Source organism: Eublepharis macularius, chromosome 4, assembly GCF_028583425.1.
Source record: "Eublepharis macularius isolate TG4126 chromosome 4, MPM_Emac_v1.0, whole genome shotgun sequence".
Lineage (NCBI taxonomy): Eukaryota > Metazoa > Chordata > Lepidosauria > Squamata > Eublepharidae > Eublepharis > Eublepharis macularius.
Window position 1 is genome coordinate 37,324,107 of NC_072793.1, and position 27,700 is coordinate 37,351,806.

A 27,700-nucleotide genomic window follows, 5' to 3' on the forward strand; every position below is an offset into this window, starting at 1 on the left:
TAGTGCCCGTTCCGAGTGGGCCTGCCTAAACCTGTCCCAAACGTGCCAGCCCTCATTCAAGATACCCGCAGGACTCGACGGGCAAGGGTGCGCGGCGACGGCATGGAGAACCAAGGGGCAAGATGCTTTAGTAGCCTGCGGAAGCCCACACACTACACAGTGGATATGGGCAAGCCATGTAGAGCAATCTTCTCTGCCAAGATGTGAAGGCCCACTTCCTGAGCCATCAACTTCACCGTTCTAAGCGGCGCTGTCCCAGACCCTGAGGGGACAACCTCCGCGAGCATGGCCTGCCAGAGCACTCCGCTCCCACCAGCATCACCCTCAGGGTAAGGTAAAGGAAGTCCCCTGTGCAAGCACCGAGTCATTGCTGACCCATGGGGGGACGTCGCATCACGATGTTTTCTTGGCAGACTTTTTACAGGGTGGTTTGCCATTGTCTTCCCCAGTCATCTACACTTTACCCCCAGGAAACTGGGTACTCATTTTACCAACCTCGGAAGGATCAGAGGCTGAGTTAACCCTGAGCCAGCTACCTGAACCCGGCTTCCGCCGGGATCAAACTCAGGTCGTGAGCAGAGCTTGGGCTGCAGTACTGCAGCTTACCACTCTGCGCCACAAGGCTCATGATCCATATCTAAAGTAAACAAACAAAAAAGTGTCAGTTTGTTGAAACTTTCATCCAGTCTGTCACTGCCCCAGTTCTTAGACACTAATTTAGGACTTTTGAATAATTTACCAGTGGTTTCATACATATACATATACATATACATATACATATACATATACATATACATATACATATACATATACATATACATATACATATAATGTAGATGACACCCATAAACAAAAAGTGAAGGCATGAGGTATAGTAGCAGTCGCCTAGCATCACCTTCTGGAATCTTCCCACCAAAAAGACACTCGCAGTGCAATCCTAAGAGCAGTTACTCCCGTCTATTGAAATCAATGAGCTTAGACTGGAGTAACTCTTTTTAGGATTGCTCTGTCAGTTCATTTTAGCCTCTGTTTAAACCTTTAACAGCATAAAAAGACACAGCTTACTCTAGCTGAAGGGTTTTCTCATGATAACTGATCATATAAACATGGGGAAAGAAGTCACAAAGGGCAAATGAAAAAATACTGATGTACATACAAACCTATACATCAGACATCCATTAACACCTGCTGATACGTTTTATAGATATAAATATGTCGAATATGGATCATGAAATTTCAAAACTTGTAAGTTTCAGTTATGATCAAATTGTTGGCTGAAAACAATGTTTCAATCAGAGCTCTGAAGGACAAAAATGTTTGCTGATACTCTTTTTGTGAAAAAAAATCCAAGGTTATATTTTCAGTCTGTTTTACTATCAAGCCTTCTTCCTGCAAAGCACTCAGTCTTAAGGAACATAGGAATTCCAGCTGGGTGATATAAAATAGCACTGAGAATGGAGCAAGATGGCAATTAAATGGTAGATGGGTATTTCTAGCTGTGCCTTGATTGCTGCTTCCCTCTGTATTCATTGAGTTCACACTGTTCATATAAGCATTAAATGGAATTTTTTGTAGCATGAAAGAGAATGAAAAAGTAAGCTGAAATGTTAGATTGAATGCTAGAGATATTAGATATTGTGGAGGTAAAAGTCATATTTTGGATCTGCTCAAATGGATTCTTTGTTTAATCAAAGCCAATTTCCAATCAGTTTTTGTTTGTCAAAAACGAGCACAGCTAAAGATGGAGATTGAACAATAAACTAATGAAAGCTTATCACAGGTCATCTAGTTCTGCCCCATGCTCTGGTGGTGGAAAGTACCACCAAGTCATAGCTGACTCATGGCGACCGCTGGTGGGGTTTTCATGGCAAGAGACTAACAGAGGTGGTTTACCATTGCCTGCCTCAGCATAGCAAACCTGGGCTTCCTTGGAGGTCTCCCATCCAATTACTAACCGAGGCCAACCGTGCTTAACTTCCGAGATCAGGCTTGCCTGGGCTATGTAGGTCAAGGTGCCCCATTCTTTAAACAGTATATATATATCTATAATGAAAACAATATTGTGTAAGAAATTTCTGCCCAAAATAAATATATTAGTAGCTGGCTTTTAAAACAAAAATGCAGAAGGAAAAGCGAAATTAATGGAAAAGACAAACAATAGAAATGAAGCTTTTTAAAATGCAATATGCTCTTGGAGACCAGCCTTTCTTCAAGCATCTCCACTGGTCCTCCTCACAGCCTGGTGAAGGAAGATTGTCGCCATTCACTTCTCTGCGGTAAGGGGGCGCTGTCACTCGCTTTTCTACGCAAATGCTGGCGACTACGTGACAGCTCTCAGGTTTACAATGAACGCTCGCAAACGGCAGGGGCGGAGGGAGGACAAGAAAGGCTACCCCCGCAATAGGAGGAAAAAAGAAGAGCGAGTCACATCTTAGAGACTGTTAAGGATCCCCCCCCCCTCCCCACTCATGCTCTGGATTGTGTTTAAATGGTGGGAGCAGCGTGCACCAGGCTTTAGCTGTGGTGCCATTTAATTGCTCCTAGCGATGCCATTTGTGACTTAAGTGAATTATGCTGCAAGGTACTGTGTCTGCTTTTCTCTCCTTCCCTTTAATTCCTTTGCATGGATTGTATGTTAGCGGCGGCGGCGGCTTGCTCTTGCATGTCTCGGTTCCTGTTTTAACGCGGCTGTCCGCCTTCTTTCTTCTGCCTCTGCAAAGCAGAAGCAATGACTTGCGGTGGCAAGAGTAAAATTTGATAATCATAAGTTTTATGCGGAACTTGCAAAAAATGTTCAGAGAGTGCTTGGGATTTGTGTGTGTAATTCCAAAGGATCAGAATTCAGACCTCCCTCGAATTGCCACACACACGTTATCATTTTGGATAATCCCTGAGATAAAGTGTACCAGGATTGGCTGTTATTTTTAAAAAGTCGTCTATTAAATGTTTGAGCCCAAGATACAGGAGAGAGCTGTTTCAGATTTGATATGCGTGGGATTGTGTCCCTGCTTGGGCTAAAACTGTGCTAATAAACATGCTTAAAATAATTGGATCTTACTTCCAAGGAAATGTAAAGGTCTGCAGCACAAACAGTAGTGTCATATACAGACATGTGAGTAAATTCCATTGGTTTCCATGAGGATTTGTTCACTTATTATGGTAACAGGAATAGCCCATCTTTTAAAGAAAATGTTGTGCTTACACCATATTTCTAAAGCTATTAACATTCACAGTTTGGTTAGGGATGGTGTACCAACTAGCAACCCTATTTTACCTTTAGGTGGATCCAGGCACTTTCAGGGAAGAATTGTATCCTTTATTTTTAGGGTACTGTATAATAGCCACAGCTCCTTAATGAAATGCGTTCTACTCCTAAATGTTACAAAAGGGCAACGTGGGCTTACGCCTGATCCAGTGTATGTGGGTGTTACTTGCTGACGTAGATACCATACACCAATAAGAAATGAGTTATGGCAAGTGCTTGTTTATCACTGCCCAGTATTCCAAATTATGGATGCTGCTAAACTGGAGGTGTCATTGAGTTCTGAATGAAGGCCATCAGTTACATTCTGTAACATCGTGATGGCATATATACACATTTGTTCACAAAATGAGTGTTCATAAAGAGTAATGGTTTGGAAGGTGAAAGTGGGTTAGTCTCGTCCTGTGGAGCCCTGATGCTTAGAAGAAACCAAATGATAATGTGTAATATATGTTTACCACTTAGGATCTCCTACCCTATGTTGAGAAAGGGTGTGTATCTCAGAAACAACCTCTCATACACATATTACTGAGACATTTATTTATTTATTTATTTACTTAAATTTATAGTCTGCCCTCCCCAACAAAGTGGGCTCAGGGCGGATCACAACAATTTAAAACATGCTACACAATTCATCAGCAGTAGCCATTAAAATATAAATAATTCATATCATTCATTTAAAACATATATTAGCACCATATAAATACAGCTATCAACAATAAAAACATAGCAGCACGTTATACATTCACCTATCACCGCCTATAGAGCAGATTACAGCGATCGTATAAAGATGTGAGATGACTTTGGTTGAACATGGTTGAACATTTCCTTGAGTCACCTGTCACTGCACGTCTGATCATGTAGCCCTTCGGTGATGTCTAAAAGCCATCTCCTCTTACGACACAGAATAGCTTTAAAAATCAAACTTTTCTCTTGGTAAGAAGAACAAGGTGTTGTCTGCATGTAGTACAGTGAAAATATGTATCACTGGAGCTAAGATGCAAATGCCTTGGGATGCTACAGCATTTCTGACTTTGATGAGTTGACAAGCAGGCATTTGTTGCTGATTAGTCAGTTCTGCAACACTAGATTAGTTTAGAACCATCCCACTTTTGAAACTTCCTGATGAAACACTTACCCAGTTAGAGGTAGAATTGGCAGCTGAACTAGAATGCTTTGTTCGCAGAGGAGGATAGTTATATGAGGATGGTAAGACCACGATAGCAATAAAGGATAGTGACCTGTGTTGTGTGTGTGTGTGTGTGCCTGTACTGCTTCAGGGAGCTGAAGAGCCTAGGAAGTCACTTCCTCTTCTAGATCTCACTATAAGAAGAGAACCAGCAACTTCTGCCCAGCACACCAAAGAGAGGAACACAAAGACCCTCAAATGAAGTGTGAAAATTGCACCAAAAAGGTGAGTCATTTTCTTATGAATTATGTTGTTCTAAGGCTCCTATTGAATTTAGCACAACTTGTTTCTTTTTTTCCCCTTTTTTCTTTTTTTATTTATTTGACATAAGGACAATCAAAGAGAAAACCGAAGTCTATAGTCTTTTCTCTGTGCTAGGATCCCCCTGAGTTCCAAATAATCAAAGGCAGGATTCCAGATTTCATCATAACTGCACAACTTATTTCTGAATAAACATGCATAGAATTGGGCTGCACAGCTACAATCCTGTGCATCCTTTCCTAGGAGTAAATCCCATTAAACTTAATATAATGTATTTCAAAATAAATGGGATTCTATGTAAAGTGATAGTTCTGAAAATAAATTACTTGGATATACGAGGTTTGTTTGGATTTCTCAGCGGAAAGTTGGATATCTCAGGGAAAGTTTTACTCTGCTGTAATAAGCAGAATGCTGTCAAAATACTATTTCAAGCACTCAAACAGGTTAAGAATCACTGCAATCGTGTCTTCTAGATCAATTTAGTCATTCTACTGCGTGATTCTGACAGCGTCACCTTTTTGCAGAGAAATCAATGAACTTAGATTGGAGTGACTCTTCAAAGGGTTGCATAGTCACTGTGCAATCTAGGGCTGGATCCAGTTTAATTTTCCATCACTGGAATGAGACTTTCCTGCACGCCCCCCCCTCACCTTACCTCACTGATCTCCGCAAAATGCTGCTTGTGGGGCATAGGGGATGTTGAGGAACAACATGGGGCATAGGGGATCTTGAGAAGGGTATGTAGAAGGAAGGAATACGCAGTGGGCTGGTTTAGTCTGGATCCAGCCCCAAAGCAGGTTACATCCTTTTAAGTCAACTGAAGTCAATGTTCTTAGAAAGATAAACTCTCCTTAGGACCGCGCTGCCAATCTCCTATGTTATTGTTCTATTCAACATGCAAAACATGTCTGGAAAATCATTATTTTTCTCATACGGTGTTAGTGGCCAATTTTTCCTCTGCTTTCCAGAATATCTTCTTGGTTTCTCTCTTTTCACTCACATCAGGTTCCCATCATAGTATCCTGTGGCTGTACCTGCGGGTGGGCTCTCAAGATCTTTATTTAATCTCAATCAGCATGCGTGTGGTACAGCTTTGAAAGTATGTGCTGGGCATGTAGTAGCTTGATTGCACATCCTACTTCAAACTCCACATGTTGCACCATCCTGCCCAATTTGTTGAGCTATCTAAAAGCACAGCTGCTCCCCTTGAGAAAACCACGTGTTGGGTGATTTAAATGTATATTGCTGCTCAGGAATAGTTACACAGCATTTGTCTTACAGTGAGTGACAAGGGCACATGAAACTGCAGTTTCCACTAGGAAAGTTTCTTTTGTCATTAATAAGTCTACAAAGAAGACAAGACTAACTTTTGCTACTTTTTAAAATTTCTTAATCCAGAACATGTGTATTTACGGCCTATACAGAGGCATTCTGAGATGCCTCAAAGCCCTAGATTTCAGTAGACTCAAGCATGCCTAGATTTGCATAGGATTGGGCTCTTAATTATATTCTAATGCCTGTATCTTTTATGGTAGAATTAACACTTCTTGATTATCAAATTGACTTTGTGCCCTGCTGCCCATTCGACAGAATTTACTTTCCCCCTTGACTTCTTTCCCCTCCCTGTACCCCAGACTGTTTGTGTATGGGATCATAATGGTCATAGCAATCCTGTGAAATAAATTACCGGAGGTATCCAGTGATATTGATTAGACTCTTATTTCCTACAGCCTCCAAGGTCAGAACACAGCAGCTCCTAACAGGCCATCTAATAAGTAGTCGATATATCTATGTACTTCTCTACATGGTTTCCTGTTTCTGTATTTTTATTAATTTCTGCTTAGAAAATGCCCCAATTGACCCTTTCTCTGTACTGTGCATGATTTTGTAGCCTCTGTTATGTCATCCCTCAAGTCACTTTTTTCCTCTACTAAAAAGCCCCAGATATTTTAGCCTTAATTTATAGGTGGAGCGCACCACTCTTGACATCATTTGGGTTTCCCTTTTGTGCACTTTTCCCATTTCTTCAGTTTTGTTTTTGAGAAGTGGGAACCAGAGTTGTGTTCAGTGTTCTACATGAGACTGCGCCAAGGATTTGTATGAGGGCATGATTATACTGCCCGTTTTATTTTCACTCCTTTTCCTGATGATCCCTAGTGTAGAATCACCTTTTTCAACATCACTGCACACTGAATCAACATTCTCAGTGAGCTATCCCCCAAAGCCCCAAGGTCCTGATCTTGGTCTGTCATGACCATCTCTGACCCCATCAACATGTACATGAAATTAGGATGTTTTGCTCTCCTGAACCCCACTTTGCATTTCATAGAATAGAATCATAGAGTTGGAAGGGGCCATACAGATCATCTAGTCCAACCCCCTGCCCAGTGCAGGATCAGCTTAAAGCTTGACAAATTTCAAGCTCTTGACAATTTCAATTTCAAGCTCTTGACAAATTTACATACATCTGTCATTTCATTGCTCATTCACTCAGTTTGGAGAAGTCCATATTGGAGCTCCTCAAAATCCGCTTGTGTTTTCACTACCCTGAACTATGTGGTGTCATCCACATCCTTTGCTGCTTCTCTGTTCACTCTCAATTCCTGGTCATTTATGAATAAATTGAAGAGCATCAGCCTCAGCATAGATCCTGGGGCAGATCCCGCTGCTCACATCCTCAGTTTTGTAAACTAACATTTATTATCCGTGAACTGTTGGAAGAAATGCATCTACCAATAACTAGATTGTTACCAGGACCGGATCAACGGGGGGGGGGCAGGGGAGGTAGTCTGCCCCCGGCACCGCCAAAGAGGGGGTGCTGGACGCAGCTGCCAGCCCCGGGAGCGCGCGGGCGGCAGGATAGAGGGTGTGCTTGCCGTGCGCCCCCTGTCCTGCGGGGCAGGCAAAAGACAGCACGGGTGGCTAGGAGACAGGTGGGGCAGGCGAATAGTGCGAGTGGCCTCCCAGCCACTTGCGCTGCCGCCACCAGCTTTGCGGCATGCTGGGACAGCCGGCTTGCCGCAGGGTGGCACACGCCACACTGCGTGATGATATCATGGAACTGACATCATCATGCAGCCCAGGGAACGCGCGTGTGCACAGCGCGCGCGCAAGTGGCCATTCTTCGGTTGCCCTGGGCGCCAGCAACCGTAGATCCGTCCCTGACTGTTACCGGTATCTTTCTATTTTTTCCCCTCTGTTGAAATTGACATTGTGATCTCTTTAGGGCCTACTTTTTATTTATGTGTACATTATGTAAGCCCTGACTTGGATAGCCCAGGTGAGCCTAATCTCGGCAACAGCAACAGCAACCCCCCTCTATTAGTCTCTTGCTATGAAAACCCTACCGGGGTTGCCATAAGTCAGCTCTGACTTGAGGGCACTGCTCACCACCCCACATTATGTAAATTGGGGATACTATAAAATAATTATAATTCTTTGAAAAATAGTTGGGCATGTCTGGGTCAGTCTGTGTTCAATAATAAATAACTGAAAATTTAGATCAGATGGAATGTTACAATAAGACACTTTCCCATCCTTTCGCAACCTGTAATGTGCAGTACTTTCATTTGTTTGTTTTTATCACTGAAGTCTATGATATGTTTCAGGAATGTAGTAAAAAACAGAAAAATGATGACCAACAAAATATGCCTGCTGATTTTCTCAACTCAAATGGTGAAGATGAAGAGGTAATTCACATTTTTATTAATCTAAATCATATTGAATGAGATGCAGGTCATCATAACTACCTTCTTCCATGGGCTTCAAGAAGCTGTATAGTGTAATTGTAGTATGTTTACTCAAAATTAAGTCCCATTTGGTTCAGTGAAGTTCACTCCCAAGTAGATTGCTGCCTTGGTGATGTCTGACTGTTGCTCAATGGGAGCCATTCTGTTTTGTTCTTTTGAACACTGCTGATCTGTGAAAGGCATTATGCACACTTTGGTGCTTTACACAGCTGATGCAAATAAAACATTCCCTATGGTGTAACTTACAGAACTTAATAAAACCTGCTCTTTGCCTGTTCAGACCATTGATATATCAAGCTCAGTACTATCTGTTCAGACAGGCAGCAGCCCTTCAAGGACTGAGGCAGCAGTCTTTCCCAAGAGATCTTTTAATTAGAGATACCAGGGTTTGAAACTAGCATGCCTAGTCTGCAGTTTACCAATGAGCTATGGTTCCATCCCTCATTAAACAAACACACAATTTAAAATAAGATGTTTTAAAAGTTGATTTACAGTCTTTTGTTTTGCATTCTCAACTGCTACTATAACCTACTTGATGGGGAAAAAGAAAAATCAAATTGCCATGGCCTTTGAGGACAACCAGTGTTATGCAGTGGTTAAACTGTCGGATTAGGATCTGCGAGATACAAATCTCCGCTTGACCAAAGAAACTTACTAGGTGACCTTGAGCCAGTCACACACACTTAGTTTAACCTACCTCATAGGGCTTGTTGTGAGAATAAGGAGGAGAACAAACTAAGTCACTTTGTGTCCCCAACTGGGGGAGAAAAACTGGGTACAAATGGTCAATGAATGAATTCAATAGTCTGTGATCAGGGGTTGATTTTCACAGAGGATTTCTACAGGTGGGGGAGTGATATTCATTGATTCGCCTTTCCTATAGCAGTCCTGCAACCCTCCTCCACAAGCTGTTCCTGGGTCCCCTCCTCACCATCATGGCAGACTTGGGGGGGGGCAGGTCTCTGCAGCAGAAGAGGGGGGGGGGGTCCTGCTCCACTTACGGAAATTCTATCTGCAGAAATTTCCAGTTAATGTAAGACCTTCATCTCTTGTTCTTCATTCTGAGCAATACCAACTGCTAACTGTCTGGTGCTCCAGCCACAGAACTCCTCTGGCATGATTATGAGTCCTTTCATCACCGTTTTTGGAGAACTGAATTAAATAGAGTGTTGTTGCTGTTGCCAAGTTTTTAATTGGTGTTCTTCATTTTCAGAAAAGTGAATTCCATAAATTGGCTAATGCTAAAATATTCCTTAGTGACTGCCTAGCTTGTGAAAATTGCATAACCTCAGAAGAAGCGGTCAAAGTTTTCCAGCAGAATCAGAAGGAACTCTTCCGGATACTAAACCTTAACAAGGTAATGTGTGTGTAAAGAGCATGCTGCCTTCTGTTTCTTGCACTTTTACTGGAGCTGTGCAAAGCTACTCACGTCCAGGACTTTACAGATATTGGCCTGTATATCCTACCACTCCACCGAGCCTTCCTCCAATTTATGTGGCCCTTCTTCCAACTAAGGTTGCCAGGTTCCCTCTGGCAACCAGCAGGAGGATACGACAGGAAGTGAAGTCATTGCACTGTGGCCAGTTCTTTAAGAATCGGCCCTGGCAAGATCCCATCACTTCCAGTAACACATCAGCCAAAGCATGGGTGTGCTCACACAGCCATTTCATCTGCTAGCTTGCCGATGACAGGCAGTCTTCTGGAGATTTGTGTCTCTGCCCACTGATCGCTGGTGATCAGTAGGAAGAGGCAGGCCCCTGGATATTGCTCGCCACCAGCAGGCACATAAGAACCCTACCTCCAACAGAAGAGATACTTACGGTGGAAGAAGCTTCTTAGACTGAAAGAACTTTCTCCAGCCTCAATATTTGTTATAGGACATACTTATGACAAATACCAGTTTGTAAATATATATATCTGCAGTGGTTTGTTTAACTCTGCTAATTTTACCTGTTTTAAACTGTTTTTGATATTGTGTGTTAGCTGTTTTGGTGACCTCTGACTGAAAAGCAAGATTTAAATATTTTAAATAAAAATGCCATAGTCAAATACCTATCAGTAGAGCCGTGAAACAGGCAGGCCACAGACAAAGTAGGGGTTTCTGCATGCTGGGTGACTTCCAGGTATGCAGAAAAAATATTACTTTGTACATTTTTTTTAAAAAAAGGAAAACATCGAGAGTATCCCAGTGACATGAACTCTTGAAAGGGAATGGGGAAATCAGCCTGCTCAGGCCTCTAACATTTTATAGTATCCTGGACAGGGAAATCTGGATGAAAGGGAAGTTTCTCAATGATTTAAACCTCACTCTCCTTATTCCTTGAGCCCTCCCAACTTGTAATGAATAAATATCTAAGAACTGGGATTGGTTGTGGCTTCCAGCTGAGTGCACATTTGGTGGCAAACGTGGACTTGTCATATAATTTGGGAAACACCTTGGGTTTACTTTCTGTCAGGAGAAGAACAAATGCCAAGGGTACTCTCATTGTTCACTGAAGAATTAAGTACCCAACTCAGAGATTTGCTACAGAATAATCCTTCAGTTAAGATTTGAGAGATTATATAGACCCCAGAGAGGTTTATAAAGAGGTTATGTAGAGTTCATATTTCATTAGAGGCTCCTATCAAAAATCACAGGGCCCCAGAATCTTCAATAACTGACTGAGGGCCAAACTACAAGTGACGCCTGACACTAGTTGGACACTTGTCAGCTTCCCTCAAGTTTTGATGGGAAATGTAGGCAGCTTGGCGGAATGTTGGACAAGTGACAGTTGAAAAGTCCATTGGACAGCAGTCGGAGAGCCAAGCTGCAAGACCAGGACGCCTACATTTCCCATCAAAACTTGAGGGAAGCTGACAAGTGTCCAACTAGTGTCAGGCGTCACTTGTAGTTTGGCCCTGAGAGTGGCTTGAGTTCTTCTGATGGTTTTCTTTGCTGCTAGAGGAATACTCCCCCTTGCTTCATTGTGTTTCCCCATCTGGATATATGCAGCTTTCTTCCTCTCCTCTCTTTTGCCTTAACACAATACTATATTTCTTGCTGCTCTGTGGCCTGCCATGTGTCGCCTTCTGATATGAGGGCAAGAAAGAGAAAGAAAGCCAGTAGCCACAATAATGCTATGCTGTCTGGAGAAATCAACTGCTGTACTGTGATTGCTTCCAATATTTGGTATTCTTTCTCTTTTTTCTGTCCTTAACATTCAGGAGAAGGGCAGAGACTGGCAGTTTCCTTAGAACGGTGTTCTGTTGTCTATAATAATGTATTATGGCAGTGAGCAGTGGGAAGGGTGAAAGGGAGATGCAAATAAATATTACTTAAACTCTGGATCAATGTCCAAGTCAGAACAATTAATAAGATAAGAGGAGGCATTCTGATCCACAAAGTGTATTCTGAACTGTCAAATGCTAATATACCTGTATGTTTTGTTGCGTATTGTTTTCCAGAAATGTGATACCTCAAGACACAAAGTGTTGGCAGTATCTATATGCCCTCAGTCCTTGCCTTATTTTGCTGCTAAATTCAATATCTGTGTAACTGAAGCAGCCAAGAGGCTTTGTGGTTTCCTCAGAAGTCTTGGTAGGTTTGTTATTATGGTGGGGGAAAAAACAAGCACAGCTTTTTTTTTCTTTTTACATTTTGCTTCCCTGGCAAATTTTTGTAGCATGTGTCAAGTCACAAGAGAGGATTGTGCAATTATTTAGCAGGAGATACATTTATGACAGCATCCACAGTCGTTAATATGTTTAGATATAGCAGAATGCTTAAGGTAATGCAAAAAGGCTGAAAGTAGAGCATATCCCTGGGTATAGTTGGAAGTCACATGATACAGTAACCTTGTTGAAGCTAAGCAGGTCTGGTTCTGGTCAATGCCTAGATGAGAGACCTTATGCATGCTACCTTGTGTTCCATAATGGAAGAAAGGCAGGATATAAATGAAGTCAATGAATAAGTCTTTCTTAATATTGTTTGTGTTCAAGGAATCTAGAAGTCTGCCGTGCTGGAATATCACTATGGAATATAGAATGTAGATTTCTGGCACAGAATTTTGAATCTGAGTCCCATGCAGCTAATCAATCCCTATAGAGACTGGGGAGGGGTATAGATTAGGGAGGCCCCCACTGCCCCCACCTCCTTACCACACTAGATCTTCATGTATTTGTAGCAATGTTTACACACTCAATGCACTGTCTTTACCCTTCATTTTTTTCTGAGCACTTGCCTAGAAATCAGGTGCAGCGAGGAATGGGATGAGCAGAATCCTGATCCTCCTTCCACCTGTACATGTTTATACAAATCTGTCTTCTGAACATGGTTTAAGAATCTAGGCTTTTTTTTAAAAAAAGTCTGGCTTACAGGAGGAAGGAGAAAAGCTGGGTGTTCTGACTCAGTTCAGAGCCCTTGACAGACATAGGAGATGCTTGCAGGCAGCAACTTGGATTTCACCAAAAATCAATACTAATGGAAAAATTTCTGTCGGTGGAACCTGATTATCTCAACTCCCCCTATCCTGTTCCTAGAGGAACAACATAAGTAGGGAGTTAACGGTCTGCTGTGAGAAGGAGGATTGGCAAATATGCCCCCCCCATCAGTGGAAATGTTAGATAGGCTTCAACCCAGCATAAGGTTTATAAAATTGTTTTTATTGCAGCCAGTCACACAATTGAATGGCCAATTTTCTATTTAAAACTAACTGGCCACTTCAGCCAAATGACTGACTGTAGTAAAAGCTGTCAAAATACTTTTTCCTGTGTGTGTACTTCTATGACTGGCTAAGATTGTGTTCTTATAAACCAGCAGGGATGGACAGGGACTTTCTGTGTGACATACAGACTGTTGATTCTGATTCTAATAATTCTTTGATTCTTTTATGATTCTCAGTTCTTTTGCCCTTATACTACAGCCCCATAGAACTTCATGTGCCTTGGTTCCTTTATCCAGGCAACAAATCACACAAGTCCCAGTATCCTTTCCTTTGGAAATCTAATCTGGCAATCTGTGCGCATTTGTTCCCTCTATACATATTCCCTCTTATCCCTCACCATCCTAGTCCATGAAAATTACAATACTAACTCAGGTTCCTTTCAGAGTGTATTGTAACTAAAGATGGGCATGAACCAGAAAAAACCAAACCATGTGGTTCGTGGTTCGTCAAATTTCACGAACCACGAACTTTCACGAACCTGCTCCTGGTTCGTGAACCAGTTTGTGAAAACGGCACACCTAGGTCAGAAAATCATCACTTCCAGGCCAGCAGAAGGTCACTTCTGGGTCAGAAGAAGGTCTGCAGGAAGTCCATCCCCTGTTGCCTAGGAAACTGATTGACTGGCACCAGGCTGTCTGCCAAAAAATGAAGCAAACGAACTGCCCTAAAGTTCATGGCGGTTTGTCAGAAATGGGATCTGATGAACCGTGGTTTGCGAACCACAAACCGGCCTGGTTCATGCTCAGTTTTGGTTCGTATTTCGGTTCATGCCCATCTCTAATTGTAACAGAAATAAGCGTAAGATTTAGCTAAAATGTTATAATTTTGTTCCAATTTCTGATTACAGCGTAAGGATGGGTACTGAAATCTAGAGCCTCTGGTCACAATCCAGAAAGTTACTTCAGGCATACCCAAGAGGTTGTGTATACTCTTCTGACATTTATTGGGTGGTCTCCATTCATGCCCTATCACAACTGCTTTTGAAACTCACAAATAGTTGCTTTTGGTGAACAGTTCTTGGGCTTGTGGCTTCTGCCAAAAATTCTAGCTGTTCTGATCAGTCTGGTGAGTCTGCATGAACACTGTATTTTCGTGCTAGTCAGTGGAAACATGAGGGCAGATTTGCTCTACCACCTTAAATTATGCACTACATTTTGACTTTATTTTTAAAATAGGTTTGGAAAGGCTGATGGGCATTAGAACTTCCTAAGAAAAAAACATATCCTCACAATTATTTTGATTATGTTTTAAAATGCTGGTCTTGCTGTTGATTTCTTCTAGGAGTACATTATGTCTTTGACACCACAATAGCTGCTGATTTTAGTATTCTAGAGAGCCAGAAGGAGTTTGTGCAACGGTACCGCCATCAGAATCAAGAAGAGTATGCTTTACCAATGTTTGCTTCTGCTTGCCCAGGTGAGAACTCCACACATTTCCCCCGGTCACCATTGAGGTGGATGCTGTTTGGTTGCTTAGACTTGGTTGAAGATAATAAGGCCTTGAAGCTTAGTGAGGAATTTTCTGGATCTTAAGACGCTTTATGTGTTTTAAAAGTACACCATCCAGGAAAGTCCCCTGCTTTACCCTTGGGAAGACTGGCATCAGATGCCAGCCTGGCAGGGCTTTTTTTTAGTGGGAACGCAGTGGAACGGAGTTCCGGCACCTCTTAAAAACGGTCACATGGCCGGTGGCCCCGCCCCCTGATTTCCAGACAGAGGGGAGTTTAGATTGCCCTCTGTGCCACCAAGCAGTGCGGAGGGCAATCTAAACTCCCCTCTGTCTGGAGAGCAGGGGACGGGGCCACCAGCCATGTGACCATTTTCGCCAAGGGTAATTTAAACTTTAAAAAACTCCCCCCTTGTTCCAGCTGACCCAAAGGAACATCATTGTGCGGTCTTGAGTTCCACCACTGAGTTCCACACCTGTTTTCCCAGAAAAAACGCCCTGCAGCCTGGTATGCTCTTCTGCAGCTGTGCAGGCAGGCAGGCTGCCCCAAATCGGTTCACACTGTTTGCCATATGTTTATATCTGTTCATCTTTTTTCCCAGCAGCACATCTACAGTCTGCGCTTGCTGGGTTATTGTAAGACAGTGAGGGAGTATGGCTATGTTTTAATTTCCTCTCATCTTCCTAGTCCCTTCCCGCAGCCTTTAAAACATTTTTTGCCAAAATAGCAACATTGTGTGATTCCCTGATTAACCAAGTATACCAAGATAATCACTGACATTGGCATAGGATCAGTTCTGTGGCAGCTCAACTAAGAAAATGTGGAAGGCTGCACAACTGCATTGTGTAGAAATCTTTTTTAAAAAGCTGCACACAAACCAGAAATTTAGTTCATCTGGGAGGCAGTTTGCATGCACAGTGGTTCTTTTTTATTTTCGTCTTGTGATGGACTTCCCACTGGGAAACAGACATGCATTGAAATAAAGTGGTATCGACAAAATTGCAGCCACACCAAGAAAATACCACAGTCATACCATGCAGAAAAAAAGAAATTAACTTTAGAACCACCTAGGTGCAGGTCTGGTTTGTTATTTTTTAAATCAAGAAGAAGATAAGAAAAATAAAGGACAAAGACACAGCAGTAAACTGGCAAATACATTTGGTTGGTAAATTGGTGCGTGCTTTTTTGTTAGGTACTGTTGCAACTTAGTGCTGAAAAATAGTTGCTAGTTTGGAGCAGCAGATGAAAAGGCAGTGTTCCAAGCACCGCTATTACTCGGATCCATTTCACATCACTCGGGCATGTACAGAGAGAGCACTTTTGGGATTGCGCATTTCACAGATTTCCCCCCAAATATCTAGCGATTCCTAATGTCAGAGTTTCAAAAAACTGCTCACAGTTGCCAGCCCCCCTCCCCTTACAACTGGCCGGGGGTGGGTGGGTGGGTACTATGAGGGGCAAGGGATAGAACTTAACGGTATTTCCAGAAGTGACATCATCATGTTGCTGGCCTACCGGAATTGCTCTGGTGTTTGGGCAAAAACTCTATGGTTTTTTCCCAATGCCAGGGCGTTATCTAGTAATGTTCTGATGTCACTTCGGGGTGCAACAGCCAGTAAATCCTCCCAATTCCCCTCTTCTCCCTCACCTCAGCCAGGTGAGCAGTCTCTGTTGTTGAGATTTATTCTGAGAATCAGAACAACAGCACTAACTTCCTAGGATTTCTGTTAGCTGAATCTTTCAGTCCAGTAAATAAGCTCTATTGCTGGAAAAGTATTGTGTGACCAGTGTGCTGAGTCACCCCTTTTCTCCTCTTTCATGCTCACTATAGCTTTGTGTGAGGGTGCATAAAGCACAGGCTGTGAACAAAAGCAGAAGGACCCTAGTTCTGCCACAGCGCATGGCATTTTCAGCTCCTCTGCTGCAGCTCCACTGATGACTATGCAGAAAAGGCTGGATGTTTGTATGGGAGCTGATAAAAAGCCTCCGAGGCCCTGCTGCTCTTTTACTGAGGCTGTTTGCATAACTAAACAATGAGTAATGTGGACTGCAAGGTTAAAGCTAATCAAGTGAACTCTGTCTGTTTTTCTTCTCAAGAAAGGAGGTCAGTCAACTTATGAAATGACGCATGCCATAACAGACACTTCTCTCATTAAACTTCACCAACGCTTGTTTTGGTGACCGTGTGCAGGCAGGGGCTTAAAAGCCCAGCTTCCTGGGTGCAGCTCCAAGATGACTCAGGCTGCAAATGGCAGAACTGATAGTTCCTTTCTGGAGACCTCTGCTCTAAAATATCATCAGGCAGCCACTGATTATCTGAAAGACAACGGTGTTCTGTGTTTGAAAGCAACAGCTATTTTACACAGCTCTTCTCTTTTCCCCTGTGTCTTTCGAAAGGAAACTTTTCTATCTGGAGATGGCAGAGGGCATGGAATTCATTTGCACATGGATATGGGAGGGTATAGCGGAGGAAGACTTGAGGCGGCCTCCGCAAGGAAGTTTTTCTCAACTTTGGCTTTCAAACTGGAGTGCTTTTATTGGGGGCTTCCCTATAACACCCTACTGTAATTGCCCGGTTTCTAGGTTTTCCTCATCCTCAATTTGCTCTTTCCCAAACCTGATTTACTCTGCTTTTTGGGGAAAGAATGCAATAGCAAGCGTATTAGTGAGCTAGCTGGAAGGAATGGCATGTGTTTTCCTGCTGAGGAGTACATCCACAGACAAGGCGTAAGTGCAACAAATAGATCTGCTGGCAAGGGAGAGCATTCTGCAGCTGTTCCCTGCTAGTGGATCAGCTTGAAAGATACAGCACCAGGTCCCAGTTAGCAGGTCTTTGCCACTGTATTTTGAACCAAGAAATTTCAGGACTACTTCTCAAGGGCAGCTCCTTACAGAGTATATTACAGTCTTAATATGGCTGTAACCAAGTCATGCACAACTAAGGAAAGGACATGGGGTAAAACAGATTTTGCATATCAATCAACAGCAAATTGGCAACAGGTTTTATAAGAAATTAAAAGTAGTTTCAGGAGGCTGCAGTCTTGAGTTTGGGGGATGCATAATTGCTTTCCCCAGTGGCTGTTTTTCTGTTCAAAATCATTTCACCCAAATGACTTTTCCTCCTGTAAGTCCCTTCAATATATATCTGGAACCTTGCCGGGGATGAGGTGGCTTTTTAAGCAGAAACCATATTGCTAGAACAGCACCATGCCCCCACTGCTCCATACCTCAAAATGGCTGCCTTCATTTTAAAGATCAAGATGGGTAGCCATGTTAGTTTGTCTGTAGCAGTAGAAAAGAGCAAGAGTCCAGTAGCACCTATAAGACTAACAAAAATTGTGGTAGAGGGTATGAGCTTTTGTGAGCCACAGCTCACTTCTTCAGAAGAAGTGAACTGTGGCTCATGAAAGTTCATTTTAAAGGAAACTGTTGGGTTTTCATTGCATGTGTTTGTCTATAATGTCCAGTTGGTGGCTAGGGATAAGTCCTACAATCCAGGAGATGCACAATTACAAAAACAAAGTATATGTGGAAACACAATAATTTAGGACTGCTTAAAATGTTCTCTTTTTCTACACATATAAGACGACATTTATTCCACCCTCTTAGGAGCCCCGTGGTGCAGAGTGGTAAGTAAGCTGCAGTACTGCAGCCCAAGCTCTGCTCACAACCTGAGTTCGATCCTGGCGTAAGCCGGGTTCAGGTAGCCGGCTCAAGGTTGACTCAGCCTTCCATCCTTCCGAGGTTGGTAAAATGAGTACCCAGTTTCCTGGGGGTAAAGTGTAGATGACTAGGGAAGACAATGGCAAACCACCCCGTAACAAGTCTGCCAAGAAAACGTCATGATGTGACGTCCCCCCATGGGTCAGTAATGACTCGGTGCTTGCACTGGGGACTACTTTTACCTATTCTACCCTCTTATAAAACATATGTGCATGTATCCTATCATTTGCTGTGCAAATATTTTTCTGACAAGGACATCAGCTTCTTACCCTATGAACTTGAGCTGAAAACATTATTTTGCCAAAATTATCACCAGCCCCTTTGGATTTATTTTTGGAGTTCGTATGAATGAGGGCAGTACCAATCCTGGAGGCATTCCTCTCAAGTTGGAATAGGTTTAATTTGTTCTCAGCAACACCACCATACATCCAAATCTGTCTGAACATGTAGTGTCCGTGACATAATCATGCCTGATTGGTTAAATTAAAGCCCAAAGCAGCGTCAGTTACTGTTAGTACAGCTGCTGCTAAGGGCCTAACTACCCATTGTATTTTACAGGTATCTACCATGAGGACTTTTGGTCAGACATCAGCTGTGAGTTCAGACCGGTAACACGCTTCTCAAGAGCACAGGGCTCCGGTTCAGATTGGAACCACAGCATGCAGTGAGAAAGGCACTATTTGCTGATTTGGGGGGCTGTATGTGTACGGAGGGTTACATGTACAGCTGCCAATGAAGCAAATAGTACCCTGGGACCATTATGGATTAGGAAAACAGCATGGGGGAGCAAGCGAGTTAGGAGACTCTTTTCTGCATGTGCCGTGACCCAGTCCAATTCTGGGCCCTTTGTACCTGAGAATTGAGTTCTCATTGGGGAATTTGCTGATGCTAAACAAAGATACAGGAAGAAAGAGTTGGCAGCCTTGAAAGACTGGGAATCCCTTCATCTAGCGACAGTAAAAAATGATCATAAGCTTTTCTGGAAGCTAGTCAAAAATTCATCTACTTACTCACATAAAAACTCAGATATTACCAAACACCAGTGGATTTCTCATTTTAGTGCCCTTTTTCAGAGTACAAAAGAACCTATACAGACCACTATCACAGTACCTTGCTTTTCAAATGAGAACATTGGAACTTGGCCAATGGTCTCTCCAAGCCAAATAACTAATATAATAAAACGTCTGAAACAGGGCAAAGCACCCGGACCGGATTGTATCCCTCCTGAATTGTTCCTAATGAACCCTGATTGGTGGGGGGCTTGTTTAGCTCCCATCTTTTCATCAATAAATAGTTCAGGTTCCATGCCGTCTGACTGGAAGCTTTCAATTATAATCCCAATTTATAAGAAAGGTAATAGGTCCGACCCTCATAACTATCGTCCTATAAGTCTACTTTCTATTCCAGGGAAAATCTTTGCGGCACAACTTCTTGATAGGTTAACAGATTGGATGGATCAAGAAGCAGTACTCTACCCTGAACAAACAGGCTTCCGTACAGGGGCCTCGACTATGGATCATTGTTTGGTTTTACACCATCTAGCAAGCAAATATTTGGCACCCCCCGGCGGTAAACTCTATGCGGCCTTCATGGATTTGAAGACCGCATTTGATTCTATTAATCATTGTAGATTGTGGCGTAAATTGTCAGAATCTACAATAGATAAAAGACTTTTATATTTAATTATGAACTTATATACTGACACTTCCGCCCAAATTAGGTACAACTGGCAGGGTCAATTCCAAGTTTTCAAACCGATAAAGGTGTGAAACAAGGTTGTTTGCTGGCTCCATCTTTATTTAATCTATTCATTAATGATATGATTCCATTTGTGAAATCACATACCAGACACCCCCCTTATCCAGCAAATACTCCAATTTCGATTCTTTTATACGCAGACGATGCTCTCATCTCCAAAACAGAATTAGGTTTAAAATCACTAATTAACGCATTTATCACATATTGTAATAATGAGGAACTTAAAGTTAATTATGCTAAATCAAAAGTCCTGAGATTTTCCAGGTCCTTCCATAATGGCTCCAAATTGATAAGAGTACTGGGAGGGGCTTTGGAGAGAGTCCCCTCCTTTAGTTATCTTGGTATCACTTTTAATTACAATCTATCATGGAAACATATTCAGGCTGCTCTGAAGGCCACAAACATTTCATCAATGGCAATTAAAAAATTCTTTTACTCCAAAGGAGCAAAACATATACCAGCAGCCATTAGGATTTTTAATGCTAATGTTATCCCACAGATACTTTATGGGTGTGGAGTGTGGATTGAAGGTGTATCCGACAACCTTGACACCCCTCTACACACATTTTTGAGGGAGATAGCAGCAGTCCTGAGATGCGTAGCAGGTACTGCACTTAGGGTGGAATTCGCCCAACCCTCAATTGAGAAGAGAGCATGGATTACAGCCTTTAAGTTGTTCTTGAACAAGGAAATTTACAAGGACAATTCAGGGAAAGTAGGTTTTGCACATTTGATCTCGCAGGATACCTATAAGAGTAGCCGAACTAATTTAATTAACCAGAAACTAAAAATTCTGGATATTGATATAACATCTTTACAGACAAATGAGGCCCTCAGAGTTATAAAATTAAAACTAAAGGATCTCGATTACAGCAGTACTCTCCAGGGAGCCAGACGTACATGTTCGGGCTTATCCCTGGGACTTTCACCCCCAGAGGCTATTCCATCTTATTGCTATTCTTTAAAGATTCCAGCTCAACGCAGAGCCTTCACATTGGCTAGACTTAACTCCTTCCCCTCTAAAGTGCTTTCTGGTCGTTTCTCAGGACTCCCTTATTCTGAACGAGTTTGTGACTGTGGACAAGGAAAGTTAGAGACCTTGGATCATATAATAGTTTTTTGCCCTAAGTGGAGTAAGGAAAGGGAGAGATTTATTATTCCTATTATGTTAAAAGAAAAGCTTCCCTTCCTTCCTTGGGCAATCTCAGTGTTATAGTCGGATAACTTTCCTGACAATCAAACCTCTGCTATAGTGGCTTCCTTTTTAGCCACGGTGACAAAGAAACAAGATTTTCATGAGTTTAGATAGTTTAAAGTGATAATGACGAGTTATGTCTATGTGAATTGGGTATGTTCAAGTGTACAGTTCTTATTTTGTTGGTGTTTGTATGGCTTATGGCTTCGGCCGGAAAAGCAATAAACATATTATTATTATTTGCTGATGCCTGACTAAAAGTCACTGCAGTAGGCTTGTGTAAAATGTTCCCTTAACAGTGGCACATGTTTTATGTTGCTTAGGTGGTCTGTGATTTTTTTTAAAAAAACCTCTTATGTTGCACCTCGTTCATGATCATTTGTGTATTTTTTTTCCTACATTGAGATTTATCCATGTTGGGGGGGAAAGTTATATTTGAAGTGGTTCACAATTAAGTAGATGGGGAAAGCAAAAAAGATTATATTCTCCAGAGTTATTTTTCCAGGTATCAGATCAGCATAATAGAAAGGGATGCCTGGAGAGTGTTTTAAAATATGTTCTTGATTTCTTAGAAGATCCATTCATTTCCCTGTTTCTCCATTTTGCTTCATTTTTGCCTACTTTGGTTTATGAATCCAACTCCAGGATACCTGACCTGTCTTTCCTATTCATTCTTTGTAGGCTGGATACAGTATGCAGAGAGAGTCCTTTCCAGTCTAGTGACTCCATATATTTGCACTGCAAAATCACCACAACAGATAATGGGCTCTCTTGTAAAGGGTTATTTTGCTAAACAGCAGGTAGGTAATTTTGATTTTTTTTTCTGGACTGACACTTCTGGAGGAACCAGGCTATTTTTTTATTTATTTGCATTATTTATAGTCTACCTTTCTCACTGAGGCTCAAGGCAGATTACATAGTGTGTAGGTCAAATACAATCAACAAGACATCTCATAAACAATACAATGGCATTTGGATTACCGAAATCTGAAAACAACTGAAACAAATCATAAATGTTAAGATGACTCGTTAAACAATGCAGAAATTACATAGAGGGAACATACGTCAACAGTATGTATTAGACACAGTAGTGTAGTCTTTTGCCCTTCTGCTTTAGATAAAAGGGACTTGCAGAGGATGTGATGGTTTCTTCTCCATCCTAGCTGTGGGTATCATGTATGCAGCATCCGTGCTATTGTTGTGTTATATGCCATCACTGTGTTCTGACTTTTATACTAAGAATGATATAGACATTTCTACAATTGTTGTATTCTGCATCTTACACTACATTTTATACTTGCAATGCCAAAGTTAGGTACTGTATCTTATGCATTTTATATAAGCCTCCTGAGGGTATCTAAACTGCTCGTATTAATTTCCCAAATTGCCAGCAGGCTCTTCCTTATCTCTAAAAAATATGCACTTTCACTTCTGAGTGGCCTTGGATGGCCAGAGCTGCAGCTGTGTGCTGAATTGTATTTTTTCACAGAAGGGAATGATTCCACTCTGTACTTGGTCTAGACTAAACTGCTTTGTTCCCATGTAACTTTTGGGGTTTTCACGCCTGAATGCTAAGGGCGGGAAAACCTCCCCTATATCAGTAGTTCCTTTGTTTGATTAATCACTTCTCCCAGCTTCTACCTATGAGTGCATACCTGAACTGAATAGATCTCTAAATAAAGTTTCTTCAACCAATGCACCTGCCTGCTTGCTGTGAGGGGCTTGGGGATCTAACTACCAGGGACTGACACCCTAGGACTGACAGTGGGGTGAGGAGTTCCCACGGAGAAAAAAGTGGGAGATATAAATACGTAAGTGCAATGGTGCTCTTGTTTCTCCCCTTGCTGGTGTTTCAACTCAGTTATTATTTTGGCCAAGCATTCTTCTTCCTTAAGTGATCCCAGTTAATCAGCAGTAACAATGGGAACACAAGAATACCATGATGCTGTATAACCCACCAAATCAGACTGCATGATATCTCTGCGGTGGTGCTTGTCTTGCAGCATCATTTTTATCATAGCAGACACAGCACAGCAAGACAAGACAAGAATTGTCAGCCAGATTATGGTACCACATTCTGAAACTGCAAGAGGCGGGAATTCCTTGCTCTCGAGTTTTTGCAGTTTCAGATCTACTATCAAAAGCAGAAATAGTGAAATTAGCAGGATTTTTTCCCCTTACCAATTTGTGAGAGATCTGTTCTCAAGTGCTGGAGAAAAAAATGACACTGCCTTTAAAAGTTGATTTTGAAAAGAACGGAAAAGGTCTTTGAAATATCTGCAGTTTTGCTGCATGGATGGAGGTAGCTGTGTTGATTGGAATACTCCCATAACAACTGAGCGACCGAGAAAACGATTGTCTTGAAAGGTTCAGGGACCAGATTCTGATCTAAAATCCAAATTCTCCGATGCAGGCTGTGTCAATGCTTTTTCTTTAAAAGTCTTTGAAACAATATTTCATTCCAGAGGCTTCTTTACTAGCAATTCCGTTTGTTCTGCTTCCTTCATTCATCAGAATCTGTCTCCTGAAAAAATCTTCCATATAATTGTGGCCCCTTGCTATGATAAGAAACTGGAAGCCTTGCGAGAAGACTTCTACGCCCCCTTGTACAGCTCTCAGGATGTTGATTGTGTTTTAACATCAGGTAGGCATCTTCTTTGTAACACACATCTACAGTGAAAAACTATGATATGACTCTTACTTGTCAGACTGGACTTTCCAGCTGGTCTGTTTGAATGTCTATGAGGCTCGGATTGCACATGGGAACAGCAGATCTATGTACTTAAATCTGAATAGGCTGGGTAGCATTTAAACTATGTTGTGTGTGAGAAGAGGTAGAGGCATGTGGATGGGAGATCCAGTTTTAACAGCAAACGGAAAACATGAAATACTAAATCTCGTTATGGCTAACCTACCAAATTCTGCTACCACATATCATTTTTTCCCCAACCAGATTCTGATGCAGGGTGTGAGCCTGGCTGTGATAGAAGCAATGAGGGGAAGAGGGCTGCAAGAACTAGAAGTGGAGGTGCAAAAATACAATCAGCTCCCTTCACTCTTTTTTCCCTTGCTATTTATATTGGAATCCCTATACCAAAACTGCTATGTGGCTTGAGCAGAGCCAGGTTTGAACAACATAGATCTGCTGCCTATCACTTGTAGTTATTTATTTATTTACTTACTTCATTTATACCCCGTCTCTCCTCCCCCCCCCACCCCATGGGAACCCAAACTGCTTTCATTCTTCTCCTCTCTTCAATTTTATCCTCACAACAACCATGTGAGGTAGGTTAGGCTGAGAGTACATGACTTGCCCAAAGTCACCGAGCATGCTTCCATGGAAGCGCAGAGATTTGAACCTGGGTGTCTCCGATCCTAGGCCAACACTCTAACCACTACACTACGCTGGCTCTCTTTGAGCCTTTGCTTTATATGTAAGTCTTAGTCTAAGTCTGTGAGCATGGTTTCAATAACTCCTAGCTCACCTGTGATTATATGAAAGCCAGTTTGTTTTCATACCTATATGGAAGGATTCCTACATCCACAAAAATCTGCCAAAATATAATTTGTGTCATCCCCTCAGTGTAGCAACCTGACGCAGGCTATATTGTTCAAACCTGGCTCTGTGTTGTTAAAACCTGGCTCTGCTCAAGTCACATAGCAATTTTGGTATAGGGATTCCAATATAAATGTACTACTAAGTTAGTGAGGAAAGGGTAGGTTTTTCTTTGTCGGGGAAAAAAGCCCCCGCTGGGGCATTTCCTCACACATTTAGTGTGTGTCAGCAGTTGTTGCTGTGCTTGTTGCTTTTTCTCCCTGACCAGCTTAGCTGTCCACCCAGCAAACACTGCCATTGTGACTAGTTGTGAGACAGGACAGGCTGGGCAGCAAGCAGAGAAGGTTCCCTGATTGTCTGGAAGTCCAAGACTAGTACACATAACTTTGTTAACAGTAGAGAAGGGGTGTGTGCAACTGCTGTACTGACTTATTAGCTACCTCATCAGTTTTCTTTTTTCGTTTATAAAGTTTGTATTTCTCTCTCATAGAGGAAAAGCTGAAAACACATTTACCGGATATTTGGAGATGGGGATGAAATCTCTCTTTTGAGGGGAGATAATTCAGGGATGCTGGTATAGTTTGGAGCCTGTCATAGCATTAATGGGGGAGCTGGGGTGCTGGAAGCTATAAAATTTAAAAATAATCTTAAACTTTATATACTGTCAAACAAGAGGGCCCAAAAAGCAATAAAAGATTAGTGAGGGGCCATCACTGGCATGTTAAAACGAAGGCCTTACAAAACATTTTCTGGAAAAAAAAGTTTTCTCGGCACCAACCTCACTTCCTGGGGTGAGGCACTCCCTGTAGGAGTTCTACGTTTTGGGGGTTGAAAAGGCCCACCCTTAAGTCTATAACAGTCTTACACAAGGTAAATTTGCTCAGGAATGCCTTTCACTGATTTGAGAATTCTAGTAAGTGTGTGTTTTTACACACCTAGAAAACTTGATGCTATAATATGGAGGGAAGCCTCTTATTTTCTCCAGAAAACTTGTTCTTGCTGTCATTTCACATAATTGCATATCTTCCCCTACACACACACACAAGTCACCAGGTTGTAACCTGGGTACCCTACCATTATTTTCCCCATTGCTGTGACCTTTACCGTTCCTCACCATTGTATTTCCAGGACCCCTTTGTTCATCCTATTTCCTATGGGCCAAAATTAAACTCCTCTGTATTTCAGCAGAGGGAGGAAAGGCAGCCTTATATAGCCCAATCTCATCAGACCTTGCAAGCTAAGCAGGGTCAGTACTTGGTTGGGGGACCACCAAGGAAGACCCTGCAGAGTAAAGCAGTTGCAAAACCACTTCTGAGTGTCCTGTCTTGAAAGCCCCTTGCTGGGGTTGCCATATGTTTGTTGCCATTTAACGGTGCGTATGTGTGTATGTATGTATGTCAACAGATGGGGGAGAAAAGTGAGCAGCCGGGCAAGAGAACAGCAATGGCAGTCTCTCCCACTGCATCAATCCTGATAATTCACAGGTTCTCCAAGTTACAATAGGCCATTTTATGTGTAAGTTTTCGTTCCCCCAGCTCTTGGCTGGTAATGTTTCTGTGCGCCTAAGGTGAAATCTGTTCCCCTCCCTTGCAGGTGAAATCTTCCAAATAATGGAACAGAGAGAAACGTCTTTGAAAGAAGTAGCTGAAGTGGCCTTTGATACTCTGTAAGTAATTTCTTTGGGATGCTTTGGGTGACCAGTCTGAAATAAATCGAACATCTCATTCACGGGAAAAGAACAAAAACATGAATCCTCCTCATGATAATCTGTCACATTTCTACAGTAGTTAATTTTGTAAACTTGGAGTAGAGAAAAATCATAAAATTGTTTTCATTCTGTTATTCTGTGAGAAAAACAGGCTGTGTTATCTGTGATTTGCATCATCATACCTGCCGTAATGATTCAGCAATAGACTGTTTCGATCTTCCCTCCTCTCCCTTCGTTTTAGCGTACATCTAAAATGATGGTGCACATCTCTTGGCAGAAAACAGAGATGGATAGTTATCAGTTTCTCAGGGGGCTGACCAGTGAAAATAAATGTCTGCTATCTTCTAAATGTATATGAATTCAGATACAGACTTATCGGTGGGTTTTTCAGTTTATTTTTTGTATTCTGTTTAAGGAAAATATAGTATTAGTTCCTTGTGCACAGATCTGAGATAATTAGGCTGTGCAGAGGAACTGCAAAGCGAACCAGACTGCTTTTTACCTTTTTGACTTCCACCCTTATTTTATTAGGTTTGGTGGAATAACAGAAGGAGAGTTAATCCGGCATAATGGAAGGAGGTCAGATGGTTACTTAGAGCACATATTTAAACATGCTGCCAAGGAGCTGTTTGATACTGAAGTGAAGGAAATCACATACAAAGTATTGAAGTAAGTAGCAAATCTGAATTAAATTAATTGGAAACATCAGTTCAGAAAACAGGCAGTCACTTTGTGCAGATTCAGCAATGAATGTATGTTTTTCAATGCATATGCCCATGCCAGGGAACCATGGCCAATCATAGTATGTATATCTACCCTGTCATACACATGATCAAAAACATAAGCTTGTCATGTGCACCCCTTAACATTTTTAGAGGCACACAAAAGATCTTCTATATAGTTGTGGGTTCTTGATTTGCCTTTGTTAAATCTCTGGGTAAGCAACCATGTAAGCGATACCATTTCCTTATCATCCTGACAGCACAGTGACCTCAGATAGGGAACATAGGTAAACAGCTAAATAACCTGGGATTTCCTGCCTATGCGAATAATATCTCTTATGTAAGGGTAACAATTTGGAATCAAGACCCTTTCACGGCAAGGAAACTCTTAAAATAAATTTCTTAAAATAAATTCTGGTGCATGCTC

At 41.9% G+C, this 27,700-nt stretch overlaps 1 protein-coding gene across 2 annotated transcripts in view; it reads left to right on the plus strand.

Moving 5' to 3' along the window:
* The first annotated feature begins 2,366 nt into the window (after positions 1-2,366).
* The window catches only part of NARF (nuclear prelamin A recognition factor), a 35,272-nt gene continuing 9,938 nt past the window's right edge, over positions 2,367-27,700 (plus strand). The window contains exons 1-10 of one of the 2 annotated variants that reach the window (XM_054977108.1): positions 2,367-2,581; positions 4,543-4,676; positions 8,321-8,401; positions 9,675-9,818; positions 11,906-12,038; positions 14,446-14,580; positions 21,969-22,087; positions 23,802-23,931; positions 26,437-26,509; positions 27,083-27,220. In XM_054977108.1, coding sequence (XP_054833083.1) covers positions 4,650-4,676; positions 8,321-8,401; positions 9,675-9,818; positions 11,906-12,038; positions 14,446-14,580; positions 21,969-22,087; positions 23,802-23,931; positions 26,437-26,509; positions 27,083-27,220 — 980 coding nt within the window. In that variant the 5' untranslated portion in view covers positions 2,367-2,581; positions 4,543-4,649. The remainder of the gene's footprint in view (positions 2,582-4,542; positions 4,677-8,320; positions 8,402-9,674; positions 9,819-11,905; positions 12,039-14,445; positions 14,581-21,968; positions 22,088-23,801; positions 23,932-26,436; positions 26,510-27,082; positions 27,221-27,700) is intronic. The other variant, XM_054977109.1, reaches the window with a different exon arrangement.